Source organism: Chanodichthys erythropterus, chromosome 19 (assembly GCF_024489055.1).
Source record: "Chanodichthys erythropterus isolate Z2021 chromosome 19, ASM2448905v1, whole genome shotgun sequence".
NCBI classification, from domain to species: domain Eukaryota; kingdom Metazoa; phylum Chordata; class Actinopteri; order Cypriniformes; family Xenocyprididae; genus Chanodichthys; species Chanodichthys erythropterus.
The window spans coordinates 32,899,331-32,927,274 of NC_090239.1; the positions used below are offsets into that span (position 1 = coordinate 32,899,331).

The 27,944-nt window shown below is 37.0% G+C and overlaps 1 protein-coding gene across 1 annotated transcript; it reads left to right on the forward strand.

Annotated features, from left to right (window-relative positions):
* Positions 1 to 1,170: 1,170 nt before the first annotated feature.
* cmn (calymmin) lies at positions 1,171 to 27,617 on the forward strand. Its single transcript, XM_067369098.1, has 52 exons — positions 1,171 to 1,243; positions 3,829 to 3,879; positions 4,062 to 4,109; positions 4,545 to 4,568; positions 4,706 to 4,759; positions 4,843 to 4,893; positions 6,520 to 6,561; positions 6,726 to 6,773; positions 7,178 to 7,228; positions 9,476 to 9,532; positions 10,095 to 10,142; positions 10,238 to 10,294; positions 10,401 to 10,451; positions 10,729 to 10,776; positions 10,900 to 10,956; positions 11,064 to 11,114; positions 11,400 to 11,447; positions 11,545 to 11,601; positions 11,701 to 11,751; positions 12,165 to 12,215; positions 12,452 to 12,499; positions 12,612 to 12,668; positions 13,054 to 13,097; positions 15,156 to 15,216; positions 15,643 to 15,690; positions 15,806 to 15,862; positions 15,965 to 16,015; positions 16,260 to 16,307; positions 16,422 to 16,478; positions 16,613 to 16,660; positions 16,779 to 16,835; positions 16,948 to 16,998; positions 17,401 to 17,454; positions 17,580 to 18,152; positions 18,910 to 18,969; positions 19,102 to 19,155; positions 20,806 to 20,865; positions 20,979 to 21,014; positions 21,418 to 21,474; positions 21,579 to 21,644; positions 21,737 to 21,796; positions 21,997 to 22,059; positions 22,152 to 22,223; positions 22,305 to 22,364; positions 22,433 to 22,501; positions 22,640 to 22,699; positions 22,875 to 22,943; positions 24,908 to 24,982; positions 25,070 to 25,108; positions 26,834 to 27,136; positions 27,454 to 27,504; positions 27,613 to 27,617. Exons 1-52 carry the CDS (start codon positions 1,171 to 1,173, stop codon positions 27,615 to 27,617), a joined length of 3,531 nt encoding a protein of 1,176 aa, XP_067225199.1.
* The last annotated feature ends 327 nt before the right edge of the window (positions 27,618 to 27,944 follow it).

Below are 27,944 nucleotides of genomic sequence, written 5' to 3' on the forward strand. Positions count from 1 at the left end.
ACATTAGGTAATGAACTGTGAACTAACATGAACAAACAATGAACAATTATATGTTGCTGAACATTTACAAAGATTAATAAATGCCTTAAAAATATGTTGCTCATTGTTATTTCAGGTTAGCAAATGCATTAACTAATGTTGATAAATGAGACCTTATTGTAAATGTTACCGAAACTTTATCTTGTGTATTTATTATTTATTTATTTTAAAGACTATAGCCATTCAGTTGACCTTCATTAAACAGAGCAACTATTCCTGGTATTGTTTAATGTTATTGACTAGGAGCCCTGCGTATTTGTTCATTGTGTTTCAAGTGTATTAGCATTTGAGTGACAAGACTCATAGTTTACATAGTGTCTGACTGTCAGCTGGTTTTATTCTACGTCTGCAAGTCAAACCTATAAACAGTGTCTCTTCAAACTCTGTTCCAGACATAAGTCTTTTCACTAGCTAGTGCAGATATAATGGTTTATTTGAAGAGCATACAGTGAACTCCTGTTTGGATGGACGTATTTTTGTTCTGTCTAACATTCACATAGAAACATTCTCTGGTGACCATATTGGTTCTTGCTTTAGCTTCTATCTCAAAAATCAACCTTTGTGCCATTAGACGCTTTCCTGATGAACAAGGACCTGATTGGGTCGTTACATAATGTGGTCAAAAAATCATACTTGTTTAAAAATACATTTATATATTGTATGATTGCTGACATTCACATTTCGAATTTTAAAATTGACAATATAAATCGGACAATAATAAATTGTAATATACAGTTAAATTGAAAAGTGTAGTGTATTTTTTGATAATGACCTGCTGAACTTACATGATCTCACTTAATATACAGCTACTTATCAAATAGATAATTCATTAGACATGAACTATTGATTTGAGCAGTAATTTGAGAAGAAATAGAATGCCACATGTGTCAGTCAGTATCAACCCTGTAGTTATTTAGCACATGTGGTGAGGTACATAAAGTTTTATGAGGCCCCAGAGGTCTCTTTTTTTGGATGACCCCTAAGAGGAGGTGCCACTATGGACAAAACTGTTTAAAAGCTCAGTGGAGGACTTATGTGTCTTCTGTCTATGAGCTGTTCCCTGTACGCTTTGGGTTGGGTGTTCTGTCGCTTTCTGTTTTCCCTGTTTTTTTCCAAATAGATATATTCACAATGATGAAATGGACACTTCTAAGGATGATGTTATTGCTCTGGATGACAAGAGTAACACTTCAGGGCGGCACAGGTAAGGATGCTGATAAGATAAAACAATGCTCATATCTAGTACGTAAAATCTGTGTGGGGATTGGACTGTAGATTTGCTTGAGTGTCTGCTACAGAATTAGTGGAGTTTTTCCCTAAAGTTATTGAAGAACAAATTAGGTTTCTGGCCTTATGTTCTTGGTGTAGAAATAATTAGTATGAAAAAAAGCATGCTGAGCTTTTTGACTTCTGAGATGTTACCAGAATAACATTTCCCATTATCCAGAAATGTCCAGAGAAAGGCTTTTCACTAATTGAATGTTGTAGCTTAAGGCATGGACTACAGCATGGATTATTTGTGATAGTAGCAGTAAGTAAAATGTTGTTTTTTTACTCGATTGCCATTGGGCAAGCAGGCTGGTAACCAACATCATAAACAGTTACAGTGTTTCTGAAGTGACAAGTCTTTATGAGTGAGTCACGCCCACAAAAACGGGCAGCTGTGATTGCCAGAACTTTGCTGTAAAAAATACGGTAGTAAAGTTTACAGATTGACCTTAAATTTACTGAACTAAACTTAACTTCTTAACTTAACTAAAACAAAAACATGAATTAACTGAAATAACGTTAATATACCAAATTTATAAAATCTGAAAATCTGGGGTTTTTTAACCATTATAATATACTGGCAACCACCTTAAAAACACAGATGGTAGAGGAAAAATGGCACATGATGAACAAGCTTTTCCACAAGCTGAAGTCAGTACTAAAATATAGAAGGTGAATAAAATGTAACATGAAACACTAATGTGCATAAGAGAAATTGATAAGAGAAATTAAAAATGGTTATTTCAATTAAATAAAATGTGAGGTGAATTGAGAATTGTGGGAATGTCAATTTAAAGTTTTTCACTGTAAATCATAAGTTGACTTGTCCCTTTTTACTTCCAAAAACTGTACATTTAACATGAAATGTCCTATTAGATCTATTACAGTTTCTCACTGTCTATAGTAAGGGAAGAACTTAACATTAACCAGTTAACAGGTTTTTACAATAGTGATTTGTTTAAAAACACTGAATCATTTAGGAGTGAATTCTAATCCTTAGTGGAAGCTGAGTGTTCTCTTCATCTGTTTCAGTCATGATTTTTCTGCTTGTCTGCCACATGCATGGCCAACCCCCCATCACTGTATTTGATCCATATAATCGTTAACAAGGATTCTTATTTTGTTTAAATTAGGTTAATTAAGAAAATCTGTATGGCTACTTGGTTGATCCTGCCGGTAAAGTGATTGTTTCAGTAGCAATTTTGAAATCGAATATTCTGTTAATAACCGCTCTGACTGAAAAGCCACTATAAACTCAATCAGTACAATAATCAATAATTACATTTTAGTCAGATTGAAAAAAGTGTTGGAGATCTCAAATAATCCATTAAATAGAAAAATGTTAGCTACGTAAACCTTTGAATCACACTAGTTTCTCAATCAGACATAAAAGTAGCCATAGAGGAACTCACTTGTAATTTTGAAGCGGGGTTAGCATGTTGTTTTTTTTTTGGTTTTTTTACCCAGCGTTATTAAACCCTGCAGATGTTTCACAAAATACTTCGGCTTCAACCCAAATTGCTGTGCCTGACTTTACAGTGTGAAACAGTGCAGTGTTAGAATGTTATGCTGGATGCTTAGCAACAGACAGCCAATCATGTGCCTCATATTCATGTGCTTTAATCAGTAACAGAAGCACATTATGTTGTATAAAAAGTAATTTCAGCGTTTGAAGGGAAAAAAATATCAAATGGGGAAACGTGTCATTTGGAGTTAAGAGACTGTTTCATTTGTACCTTTATTTATATATTCAGATAAGTCTATTCAGGAAAAACTTGATAGTACAGTTGGCCATAATATGAGGATACTTACAGAATCTTGAGTTTAAATAAATAAAGTTTCAGCCCTTAAAGAAACACATGGTTAAATTGTTTGTTTATATGCAAATCATTAATTTTTTTCATGAATTAAAATTCTAGTCATACATTAAACTCTTTTTCTATTTTCATTAATACTATTTTTCCCATAATTAGCCCACGCATACTAACAATTTCCAATATCTCCATGTTGTGCATTTCAATTCCTGAAACTTCTCAGTATTTTGTGAAACATCTTTTCCTTGCCAAGGGCTTCTTAACACCAAAGCAAAGTGAGTAAGGTTCTCCTGCAATGCTGGAATCTAACATCTTCCAGTGAGATATGATTTTATTACCTGCACAGAATTGCTCAGCTGATTCTCTTGCCCCAGCTGTCTCCAGGAACTGTCTATTCCCGCATGTACCTAAGTTATTTAGACAACAGTATGATGCAGCGGTTTTATTTGTTCACGTTACCTGTGAATGTTAATGGAAAAAGTGTCATAATAGATCCATCATGAATTTCAAATGACAAAAGTATAAAGCAATTTATTGATATAGTTTTACATAGCAAAGCTGTATTGAACAGTGATGTTTCTGTATACATTCTAAACCAACAATAGATTTACAAATGAAAATATTTGTTAACGTTATTTTTCGTATTGAATATTGTCATGTACAGTAGTTTATGCTCTGAAAGTACTTTTTATTATTATTATTTAAGGGTACCAACCTCAAAATCCAAATGGCGGTGCAGGACAAATGTCACCAGGAGGTAATATTAATCTTTCTATGTTGATGTAAACAACAGTTTCAGTGCATGGCTATTTCCATTAGTTATTCAGAACTAATCCAAGTCTGTGATATTATCATACAATTTTTAACATGATTTTCTGCTTTTGCAAATATTCAGCTTAGAAAAATGCAATAACTAAAAAAAAAAAACTGTATTTTCAGGTTATGGTTTGGGTCCAAATAGCAACTCGGCAAATATGAAAGGAAATGGTGAGCAAGAACAGAATTTATACTATACATGGTTTTTGATCTTTTGGACTGATTTTCTTTCTTCTTTAGAAATTAAAAATCGGTTTGCTTCAAGACAAGAAGTTACCCTAAAAAGGAGAAAAAAATATTCCATAACATTTAAAATGTGATGTGAATAAAACATCACTGATTTATCTCAAGTTTTATATTATTTTGCTTGTTTTGCTGAAATATTTTATATTTAGTATATCTGTTTATGTGTATATACAGCAGTTTTGTTTATTTTATAAAATGAATTATATTTGCATTTTATTTACATCTTAAGGAAACTTATGATTTTGCTGTCTTTGTCTCTTGATATGATTGTATATGTACATTTGGACCTTTTATTTGATGGATGGATGGATGGATGGATGGACTTTTAAGTTTATTTAAATATTTTCTTTTTATTATCAGGTTATCCTGCAAACAAAGGTACAGGTAAGCCCAAACCATGTGTAAAGTAAAAGCAACCAATCCATAGAATGCAGCATGTGATATGTAATGTACAATATCATTTAGTGAAACAGTTCCTAAATTTGAATAAGATCTTCATACACCTGTCTGCTGTCTTTCAGGTGCTTATGGAAGTGCACAAAATAAGCCTAGATATGGAGGTCATCCCCCATATGGTATGAGCTTAATTGCTTGTACTGTAGCATAAGTATATAATCAGGTTTTCCTTTTTTAACATATATTTTTCTATTGTTATAAGGTGGAACAGGCATGGGAATAATGAACCAACATACATTGAAGCAGAGGGGAGGTATGTGATCTAAATAAAAGAAATCTTGAAAATTTAGATTTTTCTCCTGGGAAAAAAAAGAGGCTTTGAACATTGTCTAATAGTAATCTGGTGAACCAACTATAATCTATAGACTTTATGATTTTTGCATGTAAGTGTATAAAACAAAATCTAAAAGTTTACTAGAAAAGATTCTGTATGGGGGAGATCAGGCATAGTTGTAACATGGGGGTCAGTTATAACCAAAGACTATAGAATAACACAAGACGCATCACTCGTATAGTTTTTAATGGGGGAAAGTGCAACGCGCAATATGGCGGAATATGTCCCGCCTTCTAAATAAGAGCCAATTGCTGGTAAAGTCATTGCGTCACTGCAATGGTCGTTAGAAGCTCCGGTTCCTATAGAAACAGTCAGACGCGCGCTTCCTATTGAGATGCACACTTAAGGTTGTGCATTAGCATGATCCAGTCTGAAAAATACAGGGTTTTTTTTTGTCATGGTTTGAACGTTTAGAAACAAAATTTATGAGACAGTTGTTGTCAGATTTAATTGGTGATTTCAAATATGAAATTTAATTGACAGCTTGGCAAACAGCTTTGGAGAATTTGATGTTTCCCCATTCAAAGAGATAGGAGCTGCAATTGAATGCCCGAGAGGCATTCAAAGATGGCTGCCGAGTGAAATGACTTGTCTTAAAGGGACTTTGGTTATAAATCCTTACATATAGTGATTGAATCCCTGTTATAACCGTCCCAGTGATAGTCATCACAGTCCCCTAAGCAAATTTCTGAATTATTTGCATTTAAGGTTTGTATAGTGTTTGGTTCACCCAGTCTTTCTGCATGTCTATCACTTATTTAGAGTGTGTACAACTATTTTTGTGAGGACCGGTTAAAAATTAAAGGTACTATTTTGTGAGTTTGAGTTTTAAACCATCAGAGTGAGAGCAATGAGTAAATTGAGGATTTTTGCCGGTCCTCACTTTCTGAGACCCCTTTAAAGCAGTGTGGGGGTAATGGATTACAAGTAACATGTGTTACATAATCAGATTACTTATTCAAGTAACAAAAAAAAGTAATCATTACTTTTAAATTTACAACAAAATATCTGTTTCTTTTTCAAATAAGTAATGTAACTTACTTTGTTTTCCCATTTATTGACTGACACCTCTCCTGTCCCTGTCCCGAGATAAATTGGGAGTAAGAATGGCAGCTGAAAAGTTTGTTTGAGCTGTACCCTTTACTGTACAGGCAAGAATTTGGTATGAAAGGGTCTTTATATTTGCCAAAAAATAGAACTTTTGAACTTTAGAACTTTTTTTTTTTTTGTTACTAAAAAACAAACAAACAAACAAGCAAGCCCAGCCCAGGAGACAAAAAGAGAGTAATGCAATATTGTAACACATTACTTTTAGTAATTTTCCCCAACACTGTTTAAAGGCCTGTCTGATGGTCAAGAATTGATTTTAGGGATAAGGTTATAAATAGGTTAAGAGTAGATTTAGGGTTCAAGTTACGCACAAGTACCTGATCTAAAGTCACTGTAAATCTATGCAATATCCTCACTAATATAACGTATGTACGTGCGTGTGTGTGTGTGTAAAACTCTCTAATTGCACTAAATTTCTGTCATTTATTGTTACAGGTTATGGGAATGGGAATGGCTACAGAGCCCCATTTTATGGGGGTGAGTTTAATCTCAAGAGTCAATGTGTTAGGTTTGTGCATACAGATTGTGCATAAATGTTCCCATTAAGAATGTGTACAAAAATCATTGTTTTGTTTCAACATAAAAAACTGGTGCTATTGTGTTTTTACTTTCATTAAAAGTCTGTTTAATGTTGTTTGAAGGCTACAGCAATTTAATGGGCACCCATCCCCAAAAAGGAGTTGGTCTAGGTAAGTCTGTTATCTACATATTCTCTAAGGATTAGGTCACCCAGCAAAGTCTGTTATGTTTTACTTACTATCTTAGGTGGAACACAAATGGTAAATTTCATAAGAGGGGTGGTTGTATGAGAATAGCATATTATTTTTACATTACCTTTATTACGCAGTAGAGGATGTTTTAGAGAAGTTTTGTTTTTATCAGAAGAACCATTTCTTCAACTCTTTCAAACACAATCAGTCATTTTGAAATGACAAAGATTTAGCACTGTTTATTTTCAATACAAAATCTGAAATTCACAGTAAACTATCGTTTGATATTGCTAAAGAAATTTAGAAATGTATAACAATCCGTTAACACTTTAGCAACAATCCTTTAACCAAATTAGTATTTACACCATAACTACATTTCCTAGGTTATGGCACTGGATCTTCAGCTGCTAAGGGACAAGGTTCAAATCCTGGAGGTAAATTCTTTTTGTATGTAGTATTTGTAAAGGACATCTTTTCATTTACAATGAATTTCATGATACTATTGCCAGGGTTGAAAGGAAAATGTTATCAAAGTCAGTAAAGAAAACATTTATGTTAATAACGTAACCACTTGCACAGCCCTCTAAAATGGGAGTTGCGCTGGAAGTCATTTTCATCAGAATTTTTCGACTAAGGAGCAGCAACGTCACCTCGTGTGCAGGTGCAGTAGCACGGCAAGCTACGCAATGCTAGTTCCTGTTATCCCAGGAAACCAAGGTTACGTTAGTTACTCAAACGTTCCCTTTTGGTACCGTTCAATTGCATTGCGTCAGTAGCTGATGTATATAGAGATTGCAATTCAAAGCACCATGCTACTAGTGCAGAACATAAGGCCATCCTGTGAGCCCGTAGCCCGGGGCGATTGGTGAGAAGGGCCCCATAGCAGGCTACATGAAAGATAGGGACTTAAAAGGTTTGTCTAGCAAAATGCCACCCGAAAAAAACCCAGCGGTTAGGGAGTGGTTAAGCGGACAATATCCATGCCTGATGAGCAGGAACGTCCAAGTTGTAAAAAGGTGGATGGCAAGGACCAGCCGGCCACCGCACAGATGTCGGCAATGGACACTCCACTAGACTAAGCCCAAGCCAACTGATACAGATAGGGTGACTTCCAGGGAAATGGGTCGATTTCCATGGAACAAAGGCTTTGGTACAACCGTGGGTCACCCTGAGAATGAGGCTGCCCTCGCACCATGCACGAGGTGGGACGTGGGCATTCAAAAAGTGTTGTAGTGGCTGCATGTAACAGGTCCAAGGGAAACACTGAGATGAGTGCTGCCATGAGGTCCAGTAGCTTCTAAATTTTCAGGTTGTGCTCCAGCTAAATCTAGGCCCACATCTGAGCAGAGTCGAGGACTACCCCCAGGAATGAGATTTGTTGGCTGGGGGCAGTGAGCTTTTGCTTAGGTTGATCCTGAACCCTAAACTTTCCAAGTGGCTGAGGAGCAGAGATCTGTGTGTACATAGCTCCTACTTCGATTGAGCTAAAAGCAACCAATTGTGGAGGTAGTTTAGGATGCATACTCCCATCTGTCTCAGGGGGAAGAGGGCTGCATCCATGCATTTTGTAAGTGCACAGAGATAGGGACTGTCCGAATGGTAGGACTGCATATTGGCAAGCCACCCCTTTGAACGCGAATCTCAAGAATGATATGTGATGAGGTGCTATCTGGATATGAATGTAGGCATCCTTGGGGCTACTTAGCCACCTCCTCCTTGTGACCGTAACATCAGGGCTGCTTGGGCTGCTCGGGATCCAGCACTAACTTAAGCTGGGGTCCCTAGCACCTGGGAAACAGGTAGCGCTTAGCTTGCAGAAGAACTGCAGCAGGAAGTGGCGCGTTGCCTGCGACGACTTGTGGGCTGCTGTAAAATGCTCCGCAAAGCTGTGCACTGCAGAACCAGAGATACGGGAGTCAAGGAGGGCTGTCTCATCTGCGTCATTGATCTCTGTCAAGTTCAGCCAAAGGTGGCACTTGAGGACCACTAAATTGGCCATGGCATGACCAATTGCTTGGATGAGGTCAGTCACTCTGCACAACTCTTTAAAGGCTGCCAGGCCAGGACCAGTTTCATCAATGGTGCGGAAAAGCATGACTTGGTAGACCTGAAGGACCACCATTGTATGGAGGGCTGATCCAGCTTGTCCATTCGCGGCATACGCTCTGGCCACAAAGGCAGATGGTTCTGCATGGCCTGGAAGGATGGACAGCCTTAATCATCCAGCCAAGGGCCATGGGTGGTCAGAGATGCTCGGCAATGACCTCTTCCTATAGGGGATGTTTGGTGCACCCTCCGTGCCATTAACCGAGGTGAGGGCAGATGAAGAGGAATTGTGGATGGGGGCACGGCAGGTCTTTGTGAGACCAAATTAAACCATGCCACTCGCACTAAATGAGGGGCGTTGGTCTTCCCGGGTGAAGAGCACTGTAGATTCGTCATGCTGAGGGGAGCGACGCACGCTGGTGCTTGGTCGATGTGAGCTCACTACATCCCTTTTACTCTGCCCCATGGCTCCGCTGTTTCTTCCGTCTCGGCTCGAGCAAGGATGAGAATGGAAGAGCAGTGCAAGACTCATGCACTAAATTTGATTCTACAATGTTATTACATTGTGGACAATACTAAATTCTGATAAGAACTCAGGATATTACACAAGTCTAAAAGTATTTTTCTCTAATTAGGCTCTTCTCTTCAATATACAGGGTATCCCAATGGTGGAACCAAGGGACCTACACCAGGTAAACTTTTGTGTGTGTGTGTGTGTGTGTGTGTGTGTGTGTGTGTGTGTGTGTGTGTGTGTGTGTGTGTGTGTGTGTGTGTGTGTGTGTGTGTGTGTGTGTGTGTGTGTGTGTGTGTGTGTGTGTGTGTGTGTGCATTTCCTTTTCCTTTGTCTGATTTTTCTGTAGCCCCATTTAGATTAAGGTAACACTTTACAATGAGGTTTCACATTATTGTTTAGTGTTTGTTCATGTTAACTACTTGTACATAATTTATTAATGTTAGTTAATGTTAATGTTCAGCATTTACTAATGAATTTGTAAGATCAAAAGTTGAATCTGACACTGAACATGAGTATTTTTAATAATTAACATTAACAAAGGTTAATAAATGCTGTAAAAACATGCTCATGTTAGTTGATTCATTTACTAATGTTAACAAATGAACCCTTATTGTACCTAGATTAATAATCTATATTTTCGGTGGTGTAGTTGTTAATTATGAATAAAGCACTAAATGTCTGTATTGTAAAATGGGGTAACTGGAGAACCTCTAAACTGATTTGGGATTGGTTTTGTTCAGGATATGTAGGATATCCTAATGGAGGTGCAGCTAACCAACCTAATACAGGTAATACACTGGATGTCACCAGCTCTAGTGCAATTATTACATACTGAAATCTGAAAAGAACTGAGGATATTGAAGTGGCACTTTTTTCTAATTAGGTTCTCCACTTCAAAATATGGGTTACCCCAATGGTGGAACCAAGGGACCTAGATCAGGTAAACGTTTATTGTGGGTGTTATGCATATAATGCGTATTTCTTTTTGCTTTGTCTGTTTTTTCAGTATTATTTGAAATCTAATGTGTGTTGGGTCTGCTTCAAAGGATATGGTGCTAAAGCTGGACCTTCAAATGGACAAGGAGCAAAGCCTAATGGTAAATGGCATGTGATTATTATTATCATTATTATTATCAAACATATGGTTTTGGGCTCTAAAATCTGGTTGGATAACCCGCCTTCAAAGCCATTGTACAATAGGATATACCCACAATGGTGATTGTACATTAATTGAATTCTTTATTATTAAACCATCTTTAGTGTAGCCCCATTTAGATTAATAAAGTTGTTTAGGAGGTAAAGCAATAAAGGTCTGTATTGTAAACTGAGTTAAGTGGAGAACCTCTAAACTGATTTGAGATTGATTTTGTTCAGGATATGGAGGATATCCTAATGGAGCTGCAGCTAACCAACCTAATACAGGTAATACACTGGATGTCACCAGCTCAAGTGCAATTATTACAGTGTGGAAAATACTGAATATTGAAAGAATAAAAAAAAAAACTGAGGATATTACACTGGTTTAAAGTACTTTTCTTTAAATAGGCTCTTCTCTTCAAAATGTGGGGCATTCCAGTGGTGGAACAAAGGGACCTAAACCAGGTAAACTGTTTGAGTGTGTGTAATGTGTATTTTTGTGTATTTTTTTCCTTTGTCTGATTTTTTTTCCATATCGTTTGAATCTTTTATATGTTGGGTCTGCTTCAAAGGATATGGTGCTAAAGCTGGACCCTCAAATGGACAAGGAGCTAAGCCTAATGGTAAATAGCATGTAATTATTACTATTATAAAACGCATATTGTTTGCCTCTAAATCCCAGTTGGATAAGCCACGTTCAAAGCCACTGTAAAATATATGAAATCTGCACACCTTTGATTGCACATTGAATTATTTATTAATAAACCAACTGTAGTTTAGCCCCATTTAGATTAATGTATATTATTGGTGGAGAAGTTGTATATAAGGGGGTAAAGCACTAAAGGTCTGTATTGTAAACTGACGTAACTGGAGAAGCTCTAAAATGATTTGGGATTGGTTTTGTTCAGGATATGGAGGATATCCTAATGGAGCTGCAGCTAACCAACCTAATACAGGTAATACACTGGATGTCACCAGCTTAAGTGCAATTATTACAGTGTAGAAAATACTGAAATCTGAAAACACTGGTTTAAAGTACTTTTCTTTAAATAGGCTCTCCTCTTCAAAATATGGGGTATCCCAGTGGTGGAACAAAGGGACCTAAACCAGGTAAACTATTTGAGTTTGTGTAATGTGTATTTTTGTGTATTTTTTTTTTTTTTATCTGATTTTTCATCATATGAATCTTATGTTGGGTCTGCTTCAAAGGATATGGTGCTAAAGCTGGACCGTCAAATGGGCAAGGAGCAAAGCCTAATGGTAAATAGCATGACATTATTACTATTATAAAACATATTTTTTGCCTCTAAAATCAGGTTGGATAAGCCATGTTCAAAACCACTATAAAATATATGATATCCGCACATCCTTTTTTATTGCACATTACTTACATTATTTATTAATGAACCAACTGATGTTTAGCTCCATTTAGATTTATAATCTATATTATTGTTGATGTAGTTGTTTATTATGAGTAAAGTACTAAATGTCTGTATTCTAAACTGAGGTAACTGGAGAACCTCTAAACTGATTTGGGATTGGTTATTTTAAGGATACATTTATTGTGTGTGTTATCCATATAGTGTGTTTTTTTTGTTTGTTTTTTTGTTTTTTCCTTTGTCTGATTTTTCAGTATTATTTGAAACCTTATGTGTGTTGGGTCTGCTTTGAAGGATATGGTGCTAAAGCTGGACCCTCACATGGACAAGGAGCCAAGCCTAATGGTATATAGCATGACATTATTACTATTATAAAATATATGGTTTTTGGCTCTAAAATCTGATTAGATAAGCCACTTTCAAAGCCACTGTAAAATATGATATTTGCACACCTTTGATTGCACATTGAATTCTTTATTAATAAACAAACTGTAGTGTAGCCCCATTTAGATTGATAATGTCATAAACCAAATGAGGTAACCGGAGAACCACTAAACTGATTTGGAATTGGTTTTGTTCAGGATATGGAGGATATTCCAATGGAGGTGCAGCTAACCAACCTAATACAGGTAATACACTGGATGTCTCCAGCTCTAGTGCAATTATTACAGTGTGGAAAATACTGAATTCTGAAAAGAACTGAGGATATTACACTGGTTTCAAGTACTTTTCTCTAATTAGGTTCTTCACTTCAAAATATGGGGTATCCCAATGGTGGAACAAAGGGACCTAAACCAGGTAAACTATTTGAGTGCGTGTAATGTGTATTTTGTATATTTTTTTCTTTTGTCTGATTTTTCCATATCATTTGAATCTTATGTACGTTGGGTCTGCTTCAAAGGATATGGTGCTAAAGCTGGACCCTCAAATGGACAAGGAGCCAACCCTAATGGCAAATAACATGACATTATTACTATTATAAGACACATAGTTTTTGCCTCTAACTTCAGTTGGATAAGCCACGTTCAAAGCCATTGTAAAATTTATAAGATCTGCATACCGTTGGCTGCACATTAATTGAATTTCTTTATAATACACCATCTGTAGTTTAGCCCTATTTATAATAACAATCTATATTATTGCTGGAGAACCTTTAAACTGATTTGGGATTTGTTTTGTTCAGGATATGGAAGATATCCTTATGGAGGTGCACATAATCAACCTAATTTATTATTATAAGACAAGATGCATATGGGGAAAACTCTTTTTTCTCCGATTTCTGAAGCCTGTTTCAACCAAGCAGTGAAACTGCATGTTTGAGTTGTATTGTAAACCAAACGCATTGAGTTGTAAGTAAACCAATAGTGAGCAAGCCAATGGTGAGCGAGCACGCTCAAAAATGCGCCTGAAGGGGCGGGGTATTGTGCTATATAAGCGGCCGTCTCACCTTGGCAGATTGATTTAATTAAACTGAAATGACGGCATGAGGCGTCCTGCGAGTGGCACGGCAAAGTACGCAGTACTCATTCCATATCTAAGGGAACAGAGGTTACATTAGTAACAGAGTACGTTCCCTTTCGATACTACACTCGTACTGCGTCGTTAGTCTTATTATTATAAGACAAGATGCATATGGGGACAGTCCAATCACGCCATGCTACGAAGGGGGGACGACAGAGCATCCGGGCAGAGCGATTTAAAAAAAAAAAAAAGGGCTCGCAATGGATAGCCATAGGACAGGATAGCCCGGACAATCGGGAACTAAAAGACACTGTAGTCATCCTCCCGAACCCATATAGCCTGGGTGCCAGTGGGGTCTAGGACACATATAGGGAGCACAAAATATAGTTATACCTGGACATGGTCGGGGTCATAACGGAAATTCATAAGCTGGTCACAACAGTGAGGCTTATGCAGAAAGGACCTGCGTCTGTCATGCAGGAACGTCCAGATTATAAAACCTGACAAATGTGGATGGCGAGGCCCAGCCGGCAGCCACACAGATTTCGGCAATGGACACGCCACAGGACCATGCCCAAGAGGAGGCCTTGCCTCTCATGGAATGCGCTCTAACACCTAAAGGGCATTGTAGGCCTAAAGAGGAGTAAGCGAGCGCTATAGCATCAACTATCCATCTGGATAATCTGGGCTTCGTGACCGGAAGACCTTTTGTGCGGCCACCGAAGCAGCCGAAAAGCTGTTCCACCTGACTATATTACTTTCATCAGGCGGAACGGAGGAGGTGGATAGGACCTTCGGGACGTATTTATGTCTTGGTTTCAGGATGACTTTGGAGTTGTTTGGCCTGAATTCAAGACAGGAGGAAGAGAGGAGAGAGCGCCTGAAAATCTCCCACACATTTAATCGATGCTAAAGCTAGCAGTAAGGCATTTTTTAGTGCTGCGACCTAGACTTTAAGGGTAGAAGGAGTGCGGCCTCTATCCATTAAGTCTTGAAGGAAGGACAATATCTGGGATGTCACAAGTAAATTGGTCCTCGCCCCAGACTGTGCACCAGGCAGCAAAGACAGACCATTTAGGGGAGTAGACGTCTCGTTGTGAGATAGTGTTTAACTTGTGAGATGGTGATTAAGACGTTTTCAGGGAGGTTTGCAGGCTCCCATTGAGAAACCTCACATGAAGATCCCACAGCTCGAGTCTGGGGTGCCATATCATCCCTCTCGCTTGAGAGAGGAGATCTCGTCTCAGAGGAATCGCCATGGCGTCATGGGCGATAACTGAGACAGGTCTGAGAACTATGGTTGGCTTCCTCCACAGAGGAGCCACCAGGAGGACCTTGTAAGCACCTTCCCTGATTCGTCTGATAACCTTTGGAATCAGAGCAATCGAAGGAAAAGCATAAAGGAGGAGGCTGGTCCAGTCGTGGGCCAGTGCATCTCTGGTCTTTGAGAAATAGATTTGGCAACAATAACTGTCTTCTGAGGCGAAGAGGTCAACCTCTGCCCTCCCAAAAGTGGGCAATCTGCCAAGGTGAGACAGCTGCTTGTATAGCACGATACCCCACCCCTTTTGGCGGGCTCAAGAAGGCTCGCTGCTTTGCAAGCACCACTGGCTTGTGCGGCTTTGCCGAGCCGTCATTGGTTTGTATACTTACAACTCCACGAACAAATGGCGGTGCAGTTTCACTGCGTGATTGAAAAAGGCTTCAGAAATGGGAGAAAAAGGAGTTTTCCCCATATGTGTCTAGTCTTATAATAATAAGACGAATGTGTAGGATGGAAAGGGAACTGAGGATATTACACTGGTTTAAAGTACTTTTCTGTAACTAGGTTCTTCACTTCAAAATATGGGTTACCTTAATGGCGGGACCAAGGGACCTAAAACAGGTAAACGTTTATTGTGTGTGTTATGCATATAGTGTGTGGTTTTTTTTTTTTTTTTTTTTGTCTGATTTTTCAGTATTATTTGAAACCTTATGTATGTTGGGTCTGCTTCAAAGGATATGGTGCTAAAGCTGGACCCTCAAATGGACAAGGAGCCAAGCCTAATGGTAAATAGCATGTGGTTATTACTATTAGAAAACATATGGGTTTTGGCTTTAAATTTTGTAGCCACTGTAAAATATGATATTTAAATACCTTTGCACATTGAATTCTTTATTAATAAACCAACTGTATGCATAGCCCTATTTAGTTTAATAATGTGTATTATTGGTTGAGTAGTTGTTTATTAGGGGTAGAGCACTAAATGTCTGTATTGTAAATGAGGTAACCGGAGAACCTCTAAACTGATTTGGGATTGGTTTTGTTCAGGATATGGAGGATATCCTAATGGAGGTGCAGCTAACCAACCTAATACAGGTAATACAATGAATGTCACCAGCTCTAGTGCAATTATTACAGTGTGAAAAAGTACTGAATTCTGAAAAGAACTGACGATATTGCACTGGTTTAAAGCACACCTTTATCTAATTAGGCTCTTCACTTCAATATATGGGGTATCCCAATAGTGGAACCAAGGGACCTAAACCAGGTAAACTATTTTTGCATGTGTAATGCGTATGCTGTGTGTTTTTTCCTTTGTCTAATTTTTCCATATCATTTGAATCTTATGTATATTTGGTCTGATTCAAAGGATATGGTGCTAAAGCTGGACCCTCAAATGGACAAGGAGCCAAGCCTAATGGTAAATAGCATGTGGTTATTACTATTAGAAAACATGTGGGTTTTGGCTTTAAATTTTGTAGCCACTGTAAAATATGATATTTAAACACCTTTGCACATTGAATTCTTTATTAATAAACCAACTGTATGTGTAGCCCCTATTATTGGTTGAGAAGTTGTTTATTAGGGGTAAAGCACTAAATGTCTGTATTGTAAATGAGGTAACCGGAGAACCTCTAAACTGATTTGGGATTGGTTTTGTTCAGGATATGGAGGATATCCTAATGGAGGTGCAGCTAACCAACCTAATACAGGTAATACATTGAATGTCACCAGCTCTAGTGCAATTATTACAGTGTGGAAAATACTGAGTTCTGAAAAGAACTGAAGATATTGCACTGGTTTAAAGCACACCTTTCTCTAATTAGGCTCTTCACTTCAAAATATAGGGTATCCCAATAGTGGAACCAAGGGACCTAAACCAGGTAAACTATTTTTGCATGTGTAATGCGTATGCTGTGTGTTTTTTCCTTTGTCTAATTTGTCCATATCATTTGGATCTTATGTATATTCGGTAACTTGAGAACCTCTGAACTGATTTGAGATTGGTTTTGTTCAGGATATGGAGGATATCCTAATGGAGCTGCAGCTAACCAACCTAATACAGGTAATACACTGGATGTCACCAGCTCTAGTGCAGTTATTACAGTGTGGATAATACTGAATTGAATTCTGAAAAGAACTGAGAATATTATACTGGTTTAAAGTATTTTTTCTCTGATTAGGCTCTTCACTTCAAAATATGGGATATCCCAATGGTGGAGCCAAGGGGCCTAAACCAGGTAAAAATAAAATAAAATAAAAGTTGTCTATTGTGTATAGTATGTTTCGTTTTCCTTTGTCTGATTTTTCTGTATTATTTAAAATTGTATGTGTGTTGGGTTTGCTTTAAAGGATATGGTGCTAAAGCTGGACCTTCAATTGGACAAGGAGCCAAGCCTAATGGTAAATAGCATGTCATTATAACTATTATAAATCATTTTTTGGCTCTAAAATCAAGTTGGATAAGCCACTTTCAAAGCCACTGTAAAATAAATTATATCCACACATTTATTGAATTCTTTATTAATGAACCAATAGTGTAGTCCCATTTAGATGAAGAATCTATATTATTGGTGAAGTTTTATTAAGGGTTGTGCACTATAGTTATGTAGACACTTGTTGTATCTTTTTTGTTTGTTTGTTTGTTTTTTTATATTCTACCTTTTTTTAACCATATTCTACACATTTCAGTGTACAGAATTTTACCATGTATTAACTTAGGTCCAGTTTTAAACAAACATACTCTGCATCAAACGTAAAACCTTCACAGTTATATTAACATATCACATATCTTGTGAACTATAGGTTATGGTGTTCCTGGCTATATGTCAAAAGGACCTTATAAAGCAGCTAATTCAGGTAAAATCATGATTATTAAAAGTACATTTTATTTACTTCCTCCACATAATATAAATATAACATGTATTTCTGAATGACAGATCTTCTGTCTCGGCATGTGAGTTTAAAATTGCTTTTGTTTCTAGGTTACATGCCTCTAACAACTGGAAAAGGTGTTTCCAATAGAAAGGGACCTAAAGGGGAGATTTTAAGCCCAGAAGAACCAAGTCGTCTCCCAGTAACATCTAACACCAAGGGCTTTTTACTACAATCTGGACATGAGCTAAATACAGGAGTATTTCCAGAACAAACTAAAGACATTCCAGCAGTTCTGCAACAAACAAAGGGGCAAAATCTTCATCCACAGAGCAAAGCCCCTGACTCTATGGTACCTCAGCCTGCTCCAAATCCATTTATGCAAGGTCCAAGTTCTTATAAACCTAGTAAAGCTTATAAACCACCCACACCTGTAATTCCACAAAATAAAGCTCCAAAACCAGTTGCACCAGTAGTCCCTCAAGCAATTCCTGCACCAGAATCAGCTCCCATTCCTCAAGCCCCTTCACAGGAACAAAGCATAAGTCCCGTGGTACCACAACCAATTACGCCACACGCCAGTATTTCTTCACAGGCTCCTCTAGTGCCAGAATCAGCTCAATCAACTCCAGAGATGCAAACATCCAAGATTCAAATGAAGAATCCAACAACAACAAATCCTGGTGAACCTCTATAGTTTCAAAATAAAATCTTATATGATTTCCTGAAACCATAACAGTTTGAATCTACACCCCTTCCGCAAAAGTTAACTAATTAACAACCATAAACAAAGATACTTCCTGTAACTCCTATAAAATTCCCTTATTCCCTCTTTCTCTACTTTTGTGCATCAATTCACTTCTGGTTTAACTTTTGTATTAATCCAGTTTATTCTTGAAACCTGACATTGTGTACTGCAAATGTTCACATTTATATTTTTAAATATTTATAAATATATTTTTTATATTTATAAATTATTTGTGTTATTGCAGATAAATTGTGATTAATATAATTGTAAAAAGTAACAACATATTTTTAATTAACTTTATTTAATTAACAGATTTAATAAAACCCTGAATTCCCAACTTGATCTTACAGGAAACCATTACGAGTTGGTGATTTTGTATGAATTGAATTGTATTGTATTGAATCATTAAAAAACATTATTAGAAAAAAGCATGAAGGTCCATCCCTAACCTAACTCCTAAAAATACCTATCGCTCTAGAAAAAAAAACACATTGTATGAAAATGTACGAATGAAATTCATACAAATTAGCTACATTCAGCAAAACACAAAATAGTTACGAATTGTCTCAATTTTTTTGGAAGCATTCTGATGGTTTGCTTTGTAATACATTATGCATGTAATACAACTCTGCTAGTGATATCAGTGCATCTTTATTGGATAAGTAAATTTGTAACTTGTTTGTGTTCTGCAGAGCTAACTGGTCTTGGACAACCAAATGGACAGGTGCAGGGAGCTATACCTTCAAAGCCAGGTAAATCCTAAATAATAATCCATCGATATAACATTAAATCACATTAAATTATCTGGGCTCTTATAAACCAAAACAATGTTTTGGTTTAATTATGAAATATTCAATTATTGAAATATTTTTTTATTTTTTTAGATTGTGGACCTGGAGGACAACCTAATGGACAATGGGTGAAACTTCCAAGTCCTGGTAAACTTACTTTTTCCCCACTTGTTTGATAAAGCTATTGGTAATGCTTACAAAAAATCTTAAAGGGTTAGTTCACCCAAAAATTAAATTAATTAAATTAAATTAAATTAGATTAAAGGTACAATATGTACGATTTTTGCAGTAAAATATCCAAAAACCACTAGGCTAGTGTTATATATTTTGTCCAGCTGATTACTAACAATATCTTTAATGTTTTCAACTACTTGTAAATCATGAGAAAATTCCCATTCTAAACAGTGACACGGGGCAGTGCAGTCGCCTGTCAATTACGTCAGTTACCGCCTTTGTTACCGCCTTTACTGACGTAGAAACCACATGACAACAGTACCGTGGACAAATGCAAACCAATAGCTTGCTTCAAGCAGTTCCTTATTTACTTCTTGCATGTTTTATGATGGATTGTGTTACTTATTTATGGAACATAATTACTGTTTACCATCTGCCGCTGGTTCTGTCGACAAGGACAGCTCCCATAAACTCATGACCGGAAAAGCGGAAGCTTTATATCATAATAAAAGTCCCGCTGCTCGTGAGGCGTGTGTTGATCAATCGCTCCAGCTCCTCGTTCAGCTCCCGCAACACTCGGTCCTGCTCTGCTTCATACTACAGTAACGTTAATAATCGCATCCACGAACATGAGTTCTTCCAGACTCCAATCCCTATTCTTTTGCACCGTCCGTTGAGATGGAGACCACATGTCCCAAGTTTCCGCTCTAAAACTTGGCGTCATCAAACACCTTTGTTTTCAATAGGTTTCTAGCGACCTCTAGCAGAAAAAAATATCACAAATTGTACCTTTAATTACCCTCATGGTGTTTCACACCCATAAAACCTTCGTTCATCTTTGGAACACAATTTAAGATATTTTTTTTATAATCTGATGGCTCAATGAGGCCTGCATTTACAGCAAGTAATGTCCAGAAAGGTACAAAAGTTAGTGGATGTAACTGTTGGCGTTCGAAGTGTTGTCAAATGAAACAGAGGCTAGCTAGACCCTCCCTCCTCCTCCTCCTCCTCCTGGACAAAATAACGACTTTATTCAACAAGATCTAGTGATGGCTGATTAAGGCTGGGCGATATATCGAATGCTTTTGTCACGCGCATTTCGTCAGTAAAGCCGGTTCTCTGATTGCCGCTAAATCGCCATCACCTACTTTCAAATGGAGCGGCATTTAATAGACAGAGAGCCGTAGTTCACTGATAAGCCACACAATATCACGTTCAATATCGATATGAATCGCCGTTGATATTGAACGCGATATTGTGTGGCTTATCAGTGAACTACAGCTCTGTCTATTAAATGCCGCTGATCTCAAAACACTGCTTCATGAAGATTCAAAGCTTTACGAATCTTTTGTTTTCGAATCATTGGCTCGGAGTGCGTATCAGACTGCCAAAGTCACTTGAAACATTGAAATTTCGAAACACTTATGATGTATCGAAGACTCGTTTACTGAAAGCACATGTCTTTGGCGCTCCGAACAACTGATTCGAAATAAAAGATAAACTATCCATCCATCCCTCCCTCCATCCATCTCCCGTCCCATATCCCATCCCATAGCATTTTAACCTCTTTGGAAAAAAAGTTACTTTGGGGGAAAAAAGCTTATATAACTGTTCTGTGACTAGGCTTTGGAGCAGGAATGGGTGGTTATCCAGCTCATGGCATGAACAATGGCTACAAAGCAGGTAAATCATTACAAAACACATTTTACTGTAATTAACATCACTTTAATTAACCTAAATTTAATCTAAATCTGTTTTGCTTGTCTAAAATTCTGAAAAACATGGCTACTTTTCAGGTTATGGAGGCTATGGAAACAAATTCAAAAAGCCAGGTTGGAATATGTCCTACTTCATGGATTTTTTAAATATCATTTGTTAACATGGACACAATTCATATATACATTTATTAAATATTTAATCTGATGTGTATAATCTAGGCTTTAGTCCTAGTGTGTCAGTAGTCTAGGCCCTAGAGCTTATTAGTGCAATACCATATCCACTTTACCTACAAAAAGAAAATAAATAATACAACAACTAATTTAAACCAGTTTTCCATTTTCCACATTTTTTAAATTTAGATATTAATGCTTTTAAGTTTTTCTTAAATAAATAGGTCTCCATTTCAAAACTTTTTTCGTATAGACCAAGTAAAATTACAGCTGTATCTCTGTAAATAGTAAGAAACAATTTTTTTATACATTCATTAATATTTAGACTTTTCTGTTACTCTGATAGCTGGACCACAAGGTGAGCAACCAACAGGATTTAAGGGAAAATCTCAAGCGAAATATGGTTAGTATGGTAAAAGTCCTATCGGCTAATTTTAAAATTACTCATCAAAAATGCTGCACACTGACATTTGCTCAGTTTTCATAAGCAAGGTCTTATTTTTTCAGGAATTGGTGGTCTTCCATTTGGTGGTTCCCCCAATGGGTATCAAACAAACCCCTCTGGACAATATGGTATGTTATCATCTTTATAATATTTAGAGATAGAATTGACCCTAACTTTAATGCTGACTGGACAAATGGATTTATGTGTGCCTTTCTCATAGGTAATGATGGTCAGCGCTATGAAGCCAAACCCTACAATCCTAAAGCATTGGGAAAATACGGTGAAGATTAGATTTGATTTTCCCTTACACTTTTTCATAATTGTTTGTATGCATTAATCAGTTGACAGGCAGTTTGTAGCAGTGCATTTAGTAGTTTGTAGTAACATTTTGCATTTGTAGTAACATTTACTTTAGTCAAATTTTTTTGGATGGATGCTGTTTTTTATGTATAATAATTCTGTTCTCTGACCCCAAAATAGGACATGGTAGTTCACCATACAACCCTCAGCCTTTTCATCCTGAATCTGTTGCCAAATCCCCTGGTAAATATGGTAAGTTAATAAAGCATTTTGACTGATCATACAGCACATCTGTTTTTGAAGATATTTTAAAATATAAGTTTCTGTATTTTCAGATTTTGGAGGGTTACCCAACAATGGTCAGCCACTTGGATATGGTAGTGACAAATCCTTTGGCAAATATGGTGATTGATATTTCTTTTCTAACTTGCATTGTCTTATTTCGAAAAATTCTGAAAGTGAATATTTCTTTAATTCTGTCTCAAGACACAAGGGTTTTCAAAATGGTGGTCAACCACTTGGGCCTGATGCCATGTCTGGAAACTATGGTATATATAATATCATAATATTAATGTTCTGACTGTTTTGGTATGTCCATTCTCTCCACTCTCTGTAGGTTCTCCAGAATCCCTGTACAATCCAGAAACTGTCAGTCTTGGTGGTGATGCCAAATCCGCTAAATATGGTATGAAATCTCTTTTGTTAAACTTACATATTCATTCCCTAGTTTAAAGATCCACTTCATCATTCCTTTGTATATGAAATGCGTCAAACAGCATACATTAAGGCTAATGTGAAAGTAATAATTGTTTTGTACTTACAGGTAATCCATCAGTGTCGTATGAACTCCTCGGCCCAGTGACTGATGGCCAGTCTGTTGATGGTACATGCATCTCCTATTTATTTAGTACACTATTTAAGAACTAGTGAAATACTTTGCTGTAATTCTATTACATTAGTTTAATCAAGAAAATTCAAGATTGTTATCATTTGAATTTAAACTTACAGAAGTTATAATGTCATTTAATCCTTCTTTTTTTTTTTTTTTTTTTTAACAGAAAACAGAAGCCTGGAATCTTTGCATCAAGGTCCTGAGATTGATGGACAGCAATCCATTGACCACTATGGTTAGTTGTGTTTTCAGATAATTGTTCATTTAATTTAAGCTGAGTTTACACTGGCATTTTTTTACTCACATCAGGATATTGTGTAAACAGAAATATCTGCATGAGATTTACCATATCTGTTCTGAGCCACATGCAAATAGTTCACTCAAAAATGAAAATTTTGTCATCATTTACTCCTCCTCAAGTTGTTCTAAACCTGTAAAAAATACTATGATAGTCAATGGGGGCAAGATCAATGGTTACAAACATTCTTCCCAATATCGTCCTTTGTGAACAGCAGAACAACGAAATGTATACAGGTTTGAAACAACTTGAGGGGGAGATGATGACAGAATATTAGGGTGGACTATCCCTTTAAATTAGATGCATATCTGATATCTGGATATCTGACGTACTGCTAAACACGTATTTACGATTCCCATTGGAATTCTAAGCCACCACAAGAAGAGGGAAACCCATTTACCCACAAAGGTAACTTTTGTTACTCTCATATTATAAATCAGACGTGCCTGATGTTCACACAAAAACACAGCTTCTTTTGAGGTGAAAATTTTATATGTAAAATTGCCCACACACAAAAACATTCAGAAGCACAGAACCTTATTTTGAGCCGCAGCACCATATTTTTTTTATAAATAAAATAGCTTCACTACTGAAAGCTACATTTGTTTTAGCAACAAGGTGATAACTTTGCTGTTTAAGTAATTAAACTCACAACTTCACTATAGGGACTCTGCACAGATGTGGTAATTCTCGCAAAGTCTCTTTCTCAAATTCAAATAAATACGTTTGCCATACTTTATTTTACTCTAGAATTCCGACCCATAGACAAAATAACAAATAAAAACACTTACTTTTATTCACTAAAAATAATTACCATTATCGTTCAGTCAAATTATGAGCTGCAAACACCAATGACCACTTTAAATGATCCATACTAGCAAGTGATCATGGCTTAAGTGGAATAATCACATTTGGTGTGCATTAAACTCAAAGAACCACTTGATGTGAATTATATAAATAAGTTTTATGTATGGCCATTTAAAACATGAGGGTTGACAGAGATGGTCTTATTATTGGGAGATACAAGGGTCCACGGCTCTACCATTGGAGAAAGCATAACGGCTAACTTGGACCACGTGTGCCTTGATAACCAATCACATTACAGCCTTGACATCATTGAATTTCGTTTAAAGTTGTGCAACAGTCAATCACTGTTTGCGGATATGATAGAAATGAGTGAGAAGTGCCGTAAAATGAATCATACCTGTCACTCAACTGTCTGTGATTTCTCTTTATAAAACAGCATTTTTTCAGTGTAAACTAAAAATGGATCAATCCAAAACTAATGTTTAAGAGCAAACGTTTTGAAGATTAGCTGATGAGCTGTCGATTATTTAAATTAAAGCAATTTATGAAGCATCTCCTCCATTGATATTCATATTTAAACGGCCCTTTTGTCTTCTTCCCTGCATGCCACAGCATTAGCAGGTGTTACACTTTTTTTCCTAACCTTGCAGGCTTGGCTTCAAGTGTCTTTAGGGTCGACCATGTCACTAAAAGCGATCACCAATGGAATAATTGTCTATGTTCACACTGCAAGCCTTAGTGTTCAATTCAGTTTAGTTGCTCAGATCCAATTTTTTTGTGTGGCACATTGTTTTAAATGTGACCAATATCAGACTCCAGTGTGAACTGGTCATGGTACTGAACTGAACCATATGCACAAAAGAACACTGACAAAGGCGGCACACAGCATTCTGTCATACTCAAGAAACATGGAGGCAAGGACATGGATGAGGAGAAATCGTTTTTTTCGTATAGCTTTCCCTCAAGTTTTGCTTGTATAGAGCTGTCACCGTAATACTTATGAGTATAACAGCTTACTGCCCCTCTTCTGACATCTTCTCTGCAGTCTTCCATATTCAGAATATATTTATTCTGTGTGTTTGTACTTGATTCAGGAGATGGAGAGGTTCCACCCCATCCTGATGCTCCAGGAGCTGGAGAAGCAAATGCACAAACCATCGAGAAATATGGTACAAGCAGTTGCTTATACTGTGTATACCTACAAGAATGAGGTGTTTAAATCTGCATATAAACATCTGTCTCCCTCTTTGTTCAAGGAACAGGGGATTATACAGATGGAAGAGTTCAACCAGAAGGTAAAAGTAATGTTCAAAACTTGTACATTCAGTATTTACAGATTGTGTGGTTGTGAAGGGAGTTAAAATTTGCATTATAACTTTGCACATATTTGACAATTGCATATTTCACAATTGCAGTATTTATTCATGGTGCCCACCAGGGTCAGAAATTAACTATTAACTAGCTAATATTATTTGCCCCCTGGGAACTGATTTCCAGGGACATTTTTTTAACCTTTTGTTAAGGCACTTTTAATAATTTCCTCATTAAATGTAGCTGTGTTGTCTTTGTCAAATACTAAATTGAACTAATTCAATCAATCAGAATACTATAGACTGTTACCAATAAAATTATGAACGTCAACAAAAGCTAACTTTACACTGCAAAGGTGGAACTAAGGTTGCATCTGAAATAGAACTCATTTTATGTACACTGTTTAATGCTCAAAGGTGGCATATCATGGCCTAATGGTTTGAGAGTCAGATTGATAACCTGATGGTTATGGGTTTGAGTCTCAATACCGGCAGGAAATGAATGAGGTGCCCTAGCAATTTCACTGTGAATAATCTAAACGCCTCTGATTGGCTATTGTATTTACAATAAACAAAATTATAAATGCAACACTTTTGTTTTTGCCCCCATTTTTCATGAGCTGAACTCAAAGATCTAAGACTTTTTCTATGCACACACAAAGCCTATTTCTCTCAAATATTGTACACAAATCTGTCTACAGATGCTGATTAGACAGCATGATTATTGCACAGGTGTGCCTTAGGCTGGCCACAATAAAAGGCTACTCTAAAATGTGCAGTTTTACTGTATTGAAGGGGTCCGAGGGGTCTGAAAACCAGTCAGTATCTGGTGTGACCACCATTTGCCTTACGCAGTGCAACACATCTCCTTCGCATAGAGTTGATCAGGTTGTTGATTGTGGCCTGTGGAATGTTGGTCCACTCCTCTTCAATGGCTGGGCGAAGTTGCTGGATATTGGCAGGAACTGGAACACACTGTCGAATACGCCGATCAAGAGCATCCCAAACATGCTCAATGGGTGACGTGTCCGGGGGGTATGCTGGCCATGCAAGAACTGGGATGTTTTCAGCTTCCAGGAATTGTGTACAGATCCTTGCAACATGAGGCCGTGCATTATCATGCTGCAACATGAGGTGATGGTCGTGGATGAATGGCACAACAATGGGCCTCAGGATCTCGTCACGGTATCTCTGCGCATTCAAAATGCCATCAATAAAATGCACCTGTGTTCATTGTCCATAACATACGCCTGCCCACACCATAACCTCACCGCCACCATGGGCCACTTGATCCACAACGTTGACATCAGCAAAGAAATAGGCCTTTTGTGTACATAGAAAAAGTCTTCAATCTTTGAGTTCAGCTCATGAAAAATGGGGACAAAAACAAAAGTGTTGCATTTATAATTTTGTTCAGTGTATAAACTCAACAGAAATGAGATTGAGGTTATAATGAGGTTATAATGCTTAAATGCAACATAAGTAGATCTAAATATACTTTCATTCATTCATTGAATCACAAAAGTCATAAATGATTGAGTTTAATTATATAGGGGCATTTTTTTTTTGATTACTTTTTTTTTGTCCCAAACTCCATTACTTTCTGACCCTGCTGTTGACCTATGGCCACATATTCTTCCATTTCAAATGAATTGAGAGAGAACTCAAATCCAATTATTCCACCATTTGTCTTTCTTGACTGTCCTGCAGTTGTCTCTTTCCCTGGTGTTCCCACTGTGGGCCCCGCTCCTGACATCCCAGCTGTCACTTCACTAGACAGCACCCTTTCACTGGACGGCTCCTCCTCGGTCCCCGTCACTGTTCCCGAGGTGCCCGCTGTTCCCGAGGTGCCCGCTGTTTCCGAGGTGCCCGCTGTTCCCGAGGTGCCTGTCTCACCCATAGTCCCTCAGCCTGAGCTGCCCACTCTAATGCTGCAGCCCGCACCACCACAACAGATCCACATCCAGCAGCACCTCAAGTTCCAGATCCACCCACATGGCGACACCCAGACAGGTACGATGCTAATAAAAGCACTCTTGAGAGATCATGCATTCTATTTCAATGTGCAAAGTTGCTTTGCAACTGATAACAGTGAGTAGAATAATGAACTGTTCATTTTTTTCATAATAATTTCTAATTCATATTATTAAGTAACTATTTATTGAAGATTGACATTTATCATATTGTCACCGCAGTTAGCCATGTAATATTTTCAACCAATTTAATGCATGACACCTGTCCTATCAAAATAAAGCAAACAAAAATAACCTTAAAATGTAAATTTAGCCATTTCTAAACTTTGTACATTAAAATTTGGTTCTTTTTAACAGGAAAGGAAGGCAAATACAAATTGAATGGATTCTTTGGAAATAAATACCAAGGTATGGGTAATGTACAGTATAAAAATTTAACATTAATAAAACTTAAATCATATGGATCATAATAATGCTTATTTTTTTCCCTAACCCATACCTCCCTCTTTTTCTTAGGATAATAATTTTGAAGTGGAAGTTCATGCTGCAAGAATGTGTATCTTCACTTGATTTCTCTTTTTTTTACACAATGTTTCTGTGAATGTTGTACATTTTCTGTCATTTTATTTGAGGCTTTTGTTCTCCTTAGCCTCTAGTTTTGTATTTTAATGTATTTTTAATATTTGGTACCTTGCCATAAAAATAAACAGCTGCTTGTACAAATAAAGACATTTTAGATTAAATGTAATTATATCTGATGCATCTTTTTTTTTCTTTGTTTTTAAAATCTGTAATTCCACAAAAATGTTTCTTGTATTTTGTTTTATGCATTTTAGTTTTATGTAGGT